The 12,959-nt window shown below is 38.0% G+C and overlaps 1 protein-coding gene across 2 annotated transcripts in view; it reads left to right on the top strand.

Moving 5' to 3' along the window:
- The window catches only part of ANLN (anillin actin binding protein), a 59,894-nt gene extending 51,147 nt beyond the window's left edge, over positions 1 to 8,747 (top strand). For both annotated transcript variants that reach the window (XM_032286791.1, XM_032286790.1), the window contains 2 exons: positions 4,645 to 4,817; positions 7,435 to 8,747. In XM_032286791.1, the coding sequence (XP_032142682.1) occupies positions 4,645 to 4,817; positions 7,435 to 7,558 (297 nt within the window). In that variant the 3' untranslated portion in view covers positions 7,559 to 8,747. The remainder of the gene's footprint in view (positions 1 to 4,644; positions 4,818 to 7,434) is intronic.
- Positions 8,748 to 12,959: the final 4,212 nt, after the last annotated feature.

The following is a 12,959-nucleotide window of genomic DNA, read 5'->3' as shown; positions in this document are numbered from 1 at the left end:
TAGATATCTTTTCAAATTTTTAAAATATATATAGTAATTATGAATCTTTTAAAAAAGAAAAGCATGCTTTTTATAATCTGATTTTTTACTTGATAGAATATCTCATGTCTTTCAATATCAGTAAAGATAAGTCTATAATGTTGTGTTTGACAGCTGTGTGTGTTACACTGTAGTCATTAAAATTGTTAATATTTTAAAAATTTATCGTGAAATGTTTGAGGCATTCAAAAGGGCATAGAACAATTTCAGTCAACCTCTGTGTTACCATTCCAGTTGAAGCTCCCCATGTAATTCTCTCTCCCACAGAGATAACCTCTATCCTAAAATTGTTTATTGTTCCCATGCACTTATTTAAATTTTTATTATACAGATTGAATATCCCTCATCTATAATCCTTGGTATTTAGAGGTGTTTCACATTTGGAATCTTTTTTCCAGATTTTGGACTATTTGCATTATACTTGCCAATTAATTATCTCCTAACTCAAAAATTCAAAATCTGAGATGCTCCAATGGGCATTTCCTTTGAGCACCATGTTCACTCTCAAAAAGTTTTAGATTTTGGAGCATTTCAGAATTCAAGATTTTCAGATTTGGGCTGTTCAACCTATACATGTATATAAGCAATATATGTTGCTGCAATTGCATGTCTTTAAACATTATACAGATAATAACATATGGTATGTATTATTCTGCAACTTGGCTTTTTTGGGTCAGTATGGTTTGTGAAATTTGTCTGGGGTGGTATGTGTAGCTCTGTTTTGTCCTCTTTTCTCTCTATGGTATTCTATTGTAAGAACACATTACAGTTTATCCATTCTCCTGTTTAGAGACCCTTAAGATTATATCTAAATTGTATACCGACAGTACTGCTGTGATTCACTTTCTTCTCGTTTTCATTTGGTTTGTACCTTTTACGGTCCTCATGCAGGAAGACTTAGTTTCTTGTACACATGGATGAGAGTTCTTTTTTGAATGTTATCTAGTAGCAGAATTGCTGGGTTGTAGGGTTTGCACATCTACAACTTGATTTTGTCAAATGAGTCGCAAAAGTGGTTGTACGATTTTCCATTCCCACCAGGGATATTTGAGAGTTCTCAGTTTTTCATATTCCCACCAACACTTCATATGTCAGGCTTTTAAACTTCCATCAATAAGATAGATGTGAATGTTCTCTCATTTAAAAAAATTTTATATCTTCTTGATTACTAGACTAAGTATCTTTTCTAAGCATAAGAGTATGTATGGCCATTTTTATTTTCTCTCCTATGAACTGATTTTATATTATCCATTTTAATATTGGCACATTACAATTATATTTCCCTAGTCTTAGGCTTGACATATCTTTTAATTTATCTTTATAGTGTCTTCTCATGCACAGACTTTTCTAATGTTAAGGTATTCAGACCTGTCAGTCTATTGCTTTGTACTTTTTAGGGTCTAATTTAAGAAACTATCCTTACCCTGCAGTCAAAGATTTCTTTTATACCTCTTTCTAAAGTTATAAATGTTTATACTTCACATTTAATTTCCCTAGAATTGAATTTTTTTTTCCACCTGGATAACCAATTGTGCCAGCATCATTGAATTGTTGGTTCTTTCCCCTCTGTGTTAGGCCATTCTTGCATTGCTATGAAGAAATACCCAAGACTGGCTAATTTTTTAATTGGCTGCTGGTTCTTCAGGCTATACTAAAAGCATGACACTGGCATCTGCTGAGCTTCTGGGGAGGCCTCTCAGGGAGCTTTCACTCACGGCAGAAAGTGAAGTGGGAGCAGGTGTATCACAGGGTAAAAGCAGGAGCAAGCTAGTGAGTGAGCAAGGGGAGGTGCCACACATTTTTAAACAATCAGCTCATGTGAGAACTCATTCACTATTGTGAGGACAGCACCAAGGGGATTTCTTGAGAAATCCACCCCCATAATCCAGTCACCTCCCACCAGGCCCCACCTCCAACACTGGGGATTACAATTGAACATGAGATCTGGGTAAAGACAAATATCCAAACTATATCATTCACTGATCTACAATGCCACTTCTCATGTGTATCAAGATGTCATTATATGTGTAGGTTTAATTTTAGGCTCACTGTTCTGTTTCCTTTGGTCTATTTCTCTATCCCAATCTAAATGAACATAGCTTTAAAATAAATCTTAATGTCTGCCAAGGCAGGTCTCCTCACATATGCAGTAATGGACAGCAGTTCTCCCTTATCCTCAGTGGATGCATTCCAGGACCCCCAGTGAATGCATGAAACCATGGATAAGTACCAGACCCAGTTGCCATCAGTCACAACACGTTTCTGTTGATGTCTTACACTCACAAATTTAATGCCTTTTCTATTTTAATTAGGCACTTACCACATACCGTGGTGGTAACTTTTACAGTTGAAAATGTGACAATGAAACTTGCATGAATTTCTTTTTCTTCACAATTTCATGGATAGAAAATTTATGCTTACTGTGTAGACCTTGGCAACCTCAGCATATCATTTTTTTTCTTTCCTTATTAAGTCGAAAACTTTCACCTTTTCACTTAAAGGAAGCACTTTATGGCTTGTTTTTGGCATATCTACTCTTGCACTTTGGGGACCTTATTATGTCAGATAAGGGCTGCTTGAACACAAGCACTACATACTACAGCAGTTGATCTTATTACTCAGTATGCTGCTAAGTGAGTACTGAGCAGGTAGCAGGTACGGCGTGGATACGCTGAACACAGATGTGATGGTGGGAGATTTCATCATGGTGCTTAGAATGGCATGCAGTTTAAGGCTTATGAATTGTTTGTTTCTAGAATTTTTCTTTTAATATTTTTCTACTATGGTTGACTGGGTAATTGAAGCTATGGAAAGTGAAATCATGGATAAGTGGCGGGGCTACTGTATGACTATTCTTGGTCCTTGCTTTTTCCACACACCCTTGCACGCGTGCGTGCGTGCACACACACACACACACCGCCATCACCCCATGGAAATATATATACATATATGTTTTACTTTTTGTTTCTTTTTTTGAGACAAGGTCTCGCTCTGTTGCCCAGGCTGAAGTGCACTGGTGCGATCTTGGCTCACTGCAACCTCTGCTTCCTGGGTTGAAGCAGTTCTCTGCCTCAGCCTTCCAAGTAGCTGGGACTATAGGCAAGCACTATCAGACACGCTAATTTTTGTATTTTCAGTAGAGCTGGGGTTTCACCATGTTGACCAAGCTGGTCTCAAACTCCTGAGCTCAAAGCGATTGTCCACCTCAGCCTCCCAAAGTGCTGGGATTACAGTTATGAGCCACTGCACCTGGCTCTGTTTTGCTTTTTATAATTGAAAATGTTCAAATGTACACAAAGCAAAAATGGTATAATGAACTTCCAGCTTCATTAATTATTAGTTTTCAGGGTTCATTTGTCTCTTCACAACACACATGCATTTTTGTTTAGTTGCTTTGCTAGGGTGTTTTAAAGCAAATACCAGAATTTATATTCTGTCATTTCTAGGTTGGGTTGCAGGTCTTAGTGGTGGCAGACGCCCCAAGGGAAGACAGGGTTTCAAATGGGTTTGCTATTCTTCATTCTCCCTTGCTCATTGATTTTGGCCTTTGAAGGATATTTTTACTTTCTTGTGAATTTGATTACTAGCATTTGGTGGCTTCATGGGAGGATTTTCAGACTATTTAATGTGTCATATTTGCTGGAAACAATACCATGATTTATTTAGTTGTCTCCTATTACTGTCATTTAATTTGTTTGGGATTTTTTGCCATTATGAAAAAACAGTGACTATACATATTAAAACCTGTGTATATATATTATGTATTTGCTTAGGATAAATTTAGGTGGAACTGTATGATCAGAAAATGCTCATTGTTAATGGTTTTTGATTACTGTTGTCAAGTTGCCTGCCAGTAATAGATCATATTATACTTTCACCAGTGATGCATAAGAATCTGTTACTCACTCCCTAACCAATCAACAGAGGTTGTTACTGTTTTTTCCAGACTTAGCCAATCTAAGGTTTTAAAATGGTATGTTCTATTTTTATTTTTAAAACTTCTGATGGAACTGACACATTTATTAGCTGTTGGCTCATTGTGTGTGCCTGTATGTGTTCCTTTTCCCATTTTCAGGACCATTTGGTCTCATGAATTTTTTCCTGCACTTCTGCTCTCATACCACTGGAATTCATGGCCACCAACAACTCAGGGCAATTGTTTGCCCTTATGTTTCACAGAGACATAGAGAAATATTTACACATGAAATCTGATGTCTAGGTTTCCTTTTATAGAAAGAGGAGAAGTGGGTAAGGTACAGACAAAAGGCAGCTAAGTGTGTTTCTCATTGTTGTAGCTGGTTTTGGTACCTGGGGCTCATTATACTGTTCTTTGTATTTTTTATTTGAAGTCCCCCATAATAAAGAGCTTTATAAGATAGTTGGCAAGAGCTACCAGTTGATATTTTTTGGTTTTATTTTTATGTCTAGCGAGGAACAATAATAAATGTTGAATATGTTTTTCTAAGCCCAGTGTAACTAAATTTTAACTTTTAAATGAATGGCTTTTTAATTTTAATTTAATTTGTACCAACTTAAATGCTGCTTAATGCTTACTGACTTAAATAGTCTTATTTTCTGCTAATTTCTCTTAATTTGTTTTTAAAGAATCCCATAGGAAGGATAAATCTGGCTAATTGTACCAGTCATCAGATAGAACCAGCCAACAGAGAATTTTGTGCAAGACGCAACACTTTTGAATTAATTACTGTCCGACCACAAAGAGAAGATGACCGAGAGACTCTTGTCAGCCAATGCAGGGACACACTCTGTGTCACCAAGTATGTATTGGCCTATAAATATTTCTGTCAACTAAGCAATTGATTGCCCACTATGTACTTGCCACTATGAGAAATATCAGAGATGGTCATTGACTTTGAAAAGGGCACAGCCTTAGTGAGAAAACAAAACACACACAAAGCAATAAGAGAACCATCTATCATAACTAAATTAATATAGTTAAGGAAAGTATAATACTCAGGTTGTATCTTAGCTTAATATTTTCCAGTATGCTCACATTTTCTTGGCAGTTAGCTAATAATCTTTGGGTTAAGTTTCAAGATTTCATGTGTAGTTGAGGAGACAAGCATTATTCATAGAGACTTTACACATCCCTTCCTTCCATTCCCAGAATACCCTCATGTAATCAAATGACTCACAAAAACAATCTCATTCTATTCTGCAAATTTCTGGATGGAGATTGACAGAATAAAACTTTGGGGAGTGCTTCTTTTTTAATTAACCCTAAGCTCAAGTGTAAGATACAAAGGTTTATTGCTAAGATTCCAAGATAGGTTCTTTTATTTGGATGCCTAAGAGAAGCTTGAAGACCAACTTCAATGTGCAAAGTTGTCATTAGGGACAAAAGTTAGAATTTGATAAGATCTTTAGCAATTAGGCTGTTGCTGGATAATGCAGATATGGGGAGATTGGTAGAACTAGCTTTATGAGTTTCTAATGTGAAAATATTAGAAAGCTACAGCCAGGAGACACAATACTGAAATGGAACAGAGTTGCCCAGAGACTGCCAATTTGTTTTAAAATAGCTAGATAGAGGACTCATTTGATGGAAATTTTTGATGTCTAGATTACTTCCAGATTTATGCATTTTAACTCATTCATTCTTTCAGTGGTTTTCTATGCAGTGGTGGAATCAGGCAGGGCAGGACAGGCAAAATGGTTTTCTGATCATTTTGTTTGATAGTGACCTGTCCATGGCCACCGTCAGTGGAGGAACCAAGCAAAATGCAGCATCTACGTAGTTCCTGACCACAGCAGCCCACTTCAGCCATTTTAAATATCACTCACATTTTTCATATAACTTTATTTTTTACTGTTTGCATAAACTCTCTTAGACTTCTCTGTAGCCCTTCCCCTGTGATAAAAATAGCTAGATTATATGGTGCTTTAATTACTCTTTACCTCATTTACTTGGACTCTTTCTCACTATAAAGTTATAATGTGGATGGGTACCCTTTGCCCAAGCATATGAGAGCGGTAAATTCTCAGTTCAGTCTTGGCTGAGTCTTCAGCTTTGTTTGTGGCCTAAAATTTATTTTGTTTTTTTTGATCATGAGAATATAAACATTCTGCAGTTCTGCATTCTCCTTTGCCTCACTGATCTGTTTCCTTACAGGGCCTTGAGTCTTTTGGACTTAGGCCTTTCACCTGAATTTAATGTACCTCATTTTCATTTCTACTAACTAAGCTTGCTGTCAATACTAAAGATTTATCTTCTGATCTCTATTGCCTATTTCAAAATAGCGACTACACATTGAAACTAGAATGTTTTATCACATGGGGAGGCAGTACAGTGGAGCTTTGAAGTCAACGGACTTAAGTTTAAATCCTAACTCTGACTTATCAAATGTAACCATGGCAGGTCACTTAACTTTGCTGGCCCTCTGAAATCTGTGTCAAAAGGGAACAATAAACTCCACAGTGACAATAGAGTTTTTAAAAATTTTGTCAGCCTCTTGAACCAGAATAGGTTCACAGAGACTTCAGACAATAGAGATGAATGAGTAAACATACTTAGCACAGTTTTGAGTACATGGAATGAGCTTAATAAGTGGTGGCTATTATAAGTGCAGTATTTTCTTCATTGACTACAGAGGTGATAAACTCCATTTATTCATGTTTACACCATCTCTAGTACCAATGGGGAGAACTTATAAAGTTGCAGAATGAATGCAATATAAAAACCTAACGGCTGGCTGTTCTCTAGAAGGATGCTCTGGCTACGAGTTAGGGAATCCCCCCTTCCTTACCCTGGCCTGCTCCATCAACTAGTTATTTATTCAACTTGTAACTAATTATGGATGCAAGAAAAATATTCTTAATATGGACGGAGAGGTTAGGATAGACAAAAATCTTAGGATCTTTCGATAGTTTATTGTAAATACCGTGTTCTACTAATATAGTAGGACAAATCTAGTGGGAGACAGTGTAAAACAATATTACCTGTAAAGCCAGGTGAAGGTCCACAAGTCTGTGATTGCAGCTTTTGGGGAACCTGACTCTGAAGGATACTGGGAGTGCCTAGATTCAGGCCTTTGATGCTCTTGCTGAGAAGTCGCCCACACTTAGTGGGTGTCCTATGCCATCAAGTTACCCAGGCCACACACTACCTATATAAAACACCTGTTGGAAACACCAGCCTTTACCAAGTGTAATTAGTGTAAGTTAGCATCAGTTAACCAAACTGGGGTAATTTTCCTCTGTTTTATTTGGAGAAGCCCCTTACTAAGTGCCTTTGGATTAGCATCCATAAAAGATGGTTAAAGGTAATTGATTTGACTGGTTTGTTTAGTCATTTTTTTTTCCGTACCAAGAGTACATGGGGGTAGAGAATGAGGAGAAAAGAATTCTGACCTCGTTGGTTGGTTGTTCCTGTAGGAACTGGCTGTCTGCAGATACTAAAGAAGAGCGCGATCTCTGGATGCAAAAACTCAATCAAGTTCTTGTTGATATTCGCCTCTGGCAACCTGATGCTTGCTACAAACCTATTGGAAAGCCTTAATCTGGGAAATTTCCATGCTATCTAGAGGTTTTTTTGACCTACGTCATCTTAAGAAACACACTTAAGAGCATCAGATTTACTGATTGCATTTTATGCTTTAAGTATGAAAGGGTTTGTGCCAATATTCACTACATATTATGCAGTATTTATATCTTTTGTATGTAAAACTTTAACTGATTTCTGTCATTCTTCAATGAGTAGAAGTAAATACATTATAGTTGATTTTGCTAAATCTTAATTTAAAAGCCTCATTTTCCTAGAAATCTAATTATTCAGTTATTTGTGACAGTATTTTTTAAAAGTAAGAAATTCTGAATTGTCTTCTTGGAGCTGTGGGTCTTGAAGCAGCAACGTCTTTCAGGGGTTGGAAACAGAAACCCATTCTCCAGTCTCAGTAGTTTTTTCTACAGGTTGTGATCATTCATTGATCATGACATGACTTGTTACTAGGGTACTGAAAAAAACGTCGAAGGCCATTACAGAAACATTTTTAGTAATGAGGATGAGAATTTTTTCAATAACAAATATATGTTGGCTTAAAGCTTGAGGCTGCCTTCTGAAAAGAGATGTAGACATGGAGACAGTGAGTGAGACTTGGGGGTTCAATATTCTATATAGAAGGGTTGATAAGTACAGGGTCTACATTTACTCAGTTCCTATACATGCAGTGTGGTGCACATTTGCATAGAATTCAGGCTTCATCAAGATAATTATTTTTGCTGTGTAGGTTACAGACTTAGCATATTAGTTTTTTCTGCTATAACAAGTGTAAATTTAAAAATCTTTATATTAAAAAAGTAAACTGTTATGAAGCTGCTATGGGCTAATTATACTTTGCTTGCCAAAGTGTTTGGGTTGTTTTTGTTGTTGTGTTTTTTTTTTGGTTTATGAACAACAGTGTCTAGAAACACATTTTGAAATTTGGAAAACTATTAAGTCATATATCACCTTTAAATGCCTTTTTTTATTATAAAATACTGTAAAAGCAGGGTCTCAACTTCTAAGTACACTTTGAATTTCTTCTCTGAATTATTAGCGTCCTTGATGACCTCATCTATGAACACTAAATTCTTTCACCTCCTGTCGTTCTATTTTTTATTCATTCAAATGTATTTTTTCTTGTGTATATTATAAAAAATATATTTTATGAGCTCTTACTCCAATAAATACCTGTAAATGTCTAAAGGAATCAGTTGTTTAGGAAGCACTGTTTGAATGCATGGTGTGGCAGCTTGCATCCCTGGGCTGGGAGCCTCTTGAGGGTACTGTGCTGACAATGTCTCATTCATCTTTTTCTCTCTACCCAGTTTGGTTTATTGTGTGTTCTTAGGGCTGCTGTTGAATGCATAAGTGAATGAAGGATCTATTTCTGAGGCATTTCAACTGAATATGGTAATTGGATGTACATTTGAGGAGAGGAAGGATGATTCCCAAGTCTTTAGCAGAGACTGAATGGATGAGTGATACCATCAGCCAAACAGGGAATAGATTTGATGGGATTGATAAGAAGGTCCGTTGTATTTATTTATAGACTTGAATTTATCTTTGAGTAGGTATTCAAAGGGCACAAAAGCATTTTACAAAATTCAGAATGCACAAAAAGCAAGTCTTCTCCCATTGTCCTAACTGCTTTTACCAATCTTTATGTCCTGCCAGAGGACATTACACATATCACATAGAAATATTTATATTCTTTTGTTCATAAAAATATTCTATACATACCATTTATTGTAAGTTAAAGAAAAAAAAGTATAACAGTATTTCTTAGAGACCCTCTTAATGTATAGAGAGTAACTATAAAGTTCAACAGAGTCTCACTGTCACCCAGGCTGGAGTGCAGTGGCTCAGTCTTGGCTCACTGCAACCTCTGCTTCCTGGGTTCAAATGATTCTCACCTCCTGAGTAACTGACATTACAGGTGTGTGCCACCACGCCCAGCTAATTTTTGTATTTTTAGTAGAGACTGGGTTTCACCATGTTGGCCAGGCTGGTCTTGAACTCCAGACCTCAAGTGATCCGCCCACCTTGGCCTCTCGAAGTGCTTACATTACAGGTATGAGCCACCGCGCCCAGCCTGAACACTGTTCTTTAAGGGAAAAGTAGAAAAGAAAGGTCTAATGATTGTCTTCTATGGAAGAAAAACAATAATGGTGTCTGGTGAGACCAAAGAAAAAAGGATTTTGGCCGGGTACAGTGGCTCATGCCTGTAATTCCAGCACTTTGGGAGGCTGAGGTGGGAGAATCACTTGAGGCCAGGAGTTCAAGACCAGCCTGGGCAACATAGCAAGACCCTGCCTCTACAAAAAAATGAAAAAATTAGCCAAACATGTTGGCACATGACTATAGTCTCAGCTACTCTTGAGGCTGAAGTGAGAGGATTGCTTGAGCCCAAAAGATCAAGGCTACATTGAGCTGTGATCACACTACTGCACTCCAGTCTGGGCAACAGAACAAAACCCTGTCTCTAAAAAAAACAAAATTAAAAAACCAAAAAGAACCAACAAGTGGTTCACTGTTATATTACCACTTCGGGAATTAAGTAAAAGAAAAAAACAACTACAACTGGTTATCTGTGAGCATTTACTATGTACCAGGTGTTATTCTTGGTGTTTTGCATGCAGTATCTCAGATCGTCTTCATAAGACCTTATGAAATAAGCATTGAAACTAAAGTTTTGGTCACTTTTCTGAGGTCTCACTTTTAGCAAGTGGCAGACCAGGATTTCAACTCACTCTACTCCAGAATCCACATACTTACACTCTGCTGTTTTTCAATAAGAAAAAGAAAATTTAACCTAAAGAAGACGAGCAAATAATATTAGCAGGAAATGCATACACACAAATCCAAAGAGCCAGCAAACTTGTAAAAATATTACTAATAAAAATACAGATTTGAATGGCAGTGGGTTATTGGCCCACAGGTGATGAAACCATAACCAACATCGCTAAGAAACAAACTTACACTCTTGTTGGGAATAGAAACTGAAACAGCCTACTTGGATGGCAACCTGGTAACTTCCAGGAGTCTACCAACACACAGGATCAGATTGTCAACTCTGACTTCCATGGATCAGAGATCTTACCCATATCAAGCTTTACTCATAGTTTCAGGACACAAGGAATCATGAAGCCCTGGCAAAGCAAGGAGAGGCCTGTGTCATCCTGCATACCTCCCAGGCTCTCATTCCCACAGGAGACAACTGCTCTGTGGCCCAGCTTAATAGATGAGATCTCAACAGAGGTTTGTGGTCATCTCAGCAGGGAGGCTTCAGGTATGGAAACATTGCATTTTATGGCCTACATTGTATAGTTTTTGTGGCTTTCTCTGAGGAGTCTCGTCTCACAAATCCATAAATTCTAAGTTTATTTACTGTAGGCAACCCTTAACCAGCCATATCCTACTAAGCGCTGTCACATATAAGAGTTACCTCAGCAAATACCATTTGTCTACTTACTAGGATGTTCAGTTCTTGGTACGTTTTCCAGGAATTTCCCTTATTGGAATCAAAGGCCAGCTGTACTAACTCCTGTCTCCCTACTTCTCAGACAAACTTACATGTGAGCAGAGATGTATACAAAAGGATGATCATTACAATACTGTTTTTAATTTATCTATCATCTCTCTATTTCTATCAGTCAATTAATCATCTACCTGTTTATTGAGACAGTCTCTGCTGCACAGGTTGGAGTGCAGTGGCGTGATCTCAGCTCACTGCAATCACTGCCTCTTTGGTTCAAGTGATTCTCCTGCATCAGCCTCTGGAGCAGCTGGGATGACAGGTGCCTGCTGCCACGCCAGGCTAGAGACAGTTTTAAAAGTGGGAAAAAATAGAAATCAATAGTGAAAAAATAATCTGCAAGCCCATTGGCAAGAAATTATGGTACATTTTTTGTACAAGACACCATGTAGTGGCCAAAAAGAATGAAACAAGTGTATATATATTGACTTGGAAAATTTTCCAGAGCAACTTATGGGGGGAAAGGGATATACCATGCAACATGGAACCATGTATGTAACATAGATGCACATCAATAGCTACATAAAAGTGTGGAAGGAACCACATGAAGTTGTACATGGGGAAAATGTTGGGAGCAGTGTGGGGCGGAGGAATGCTCTGACCTTTGACTCTCTTTTTAGAATATTCAATATGTTTACAATGAGAATATTTTCATATATCACTCATGTATGTGGGCTTGTGAACACTTCAAAAATTAAAATCAAAATGAAGAATGAATGGAAGACTTAATAGAGACTTCAGGATATTGGATTGTGAAGACAAAGGCCTAACTGGGACAATAGTTTGGTGGGAAAACTTTCAGGGAAGGATATTGTTGGGACTTAGAAAACAATTCTCCAAAAAGAAGGCCTGAGAAGCAAGAGTTTTTCTCTGATCTTCTCCTGCCCTTCCACCTCTCAGTCCCATTCTCCCCCAGGGATAGCCATGGAAACTAGAACTCCTCTTCCCCATGGTGAGTCATAGAAACAAGAACCTCTTTTCTCCAAAACCAGCCACAAAACCTAAACATATTTCTCTAACTTTCCCTCTGCCTTTCTATGTAAAACTGGCCATAAAGAAATGTTCTGACCGGCTGGGTGCGGTGGCTCACACCTATAATCCTAGCACTTTGGGCGGCTGAGGCGGGCAGATCACCTGAGGTCAGGAGTTCGTGACCAGCCTGGCCAACATGGAGAAACCCCATCTGTACTAAAAATACAAAATTAGCTGGGTGTGGTGGCAGGTGCCTGTAATTGCTGCTACTTGGGAGGCTGAGACAGGAGAATCACTTGAACCTGGGAGGTGGAGGTTGCTGTGAGCTGAGAGTTGTCCACTGCACTCCAGCCTGGGCAACAAGAGCGAGACTTTATCTCAAAAAAAAAAAAAAAACATTTGACCAACCTTGTTTGACTGTAGGTCATGAGACCCCCATTTCAGAGCGGGTCCTGCTCCACACCCAGAAGGAAGGAATACAGCTCAGAAAGGCCAAGAAGAATCTAGACAGGTCTTGCTGGCTTTCCCTGCACAGTCTATTTGCATTAAAATAAAAAGCTCTTTGTCCAACTTCTTCTACACATTGGTCTACGCTTTGTTGAACCTAGGCATAAAAATGGTCAATCGCTCTGGTATTTTTTTGTCTTCATTCTGAAGGCTCCTGTGTATACACATTAAATAAATTTGCATGGCTTTTCTCCAACTAATCTAACTTTTGTGAATTGATTTTTCCATGAACCTTCAGAGGGCCAAAGATAACTTTCCCCTTGACCCCAAGTTCCCCTTGGCCCCTACAGTATTTTTGGATGAGGAAATGGGCATGTTACTCTGCTGATGGGGAAGAGCCAGTCTTGATGGACAACCTGAAGATACTGGTGTTTTTTTAAACAAAGAGTATAAGAGATGGGGAAA

This window comes from Sapajus apella, unplaced genomic scaffold (genome assembly GCF_009761245.1).
Source record: "Sapajus apella isolate SASKATOON/1434 unplaced genomic scaffold, GSC_monkey_1.0 scaffold19, whole genome shotgun sequence".
Lineage (NCBI taxonomy): Eukaryota > Metazoa > Chordata > Mammalia > Primates > Cebidae > Sapajus > Sapajus apella.
This window is presented reverse-complemented; position numbering and strand designations above follow the sequence as displayed.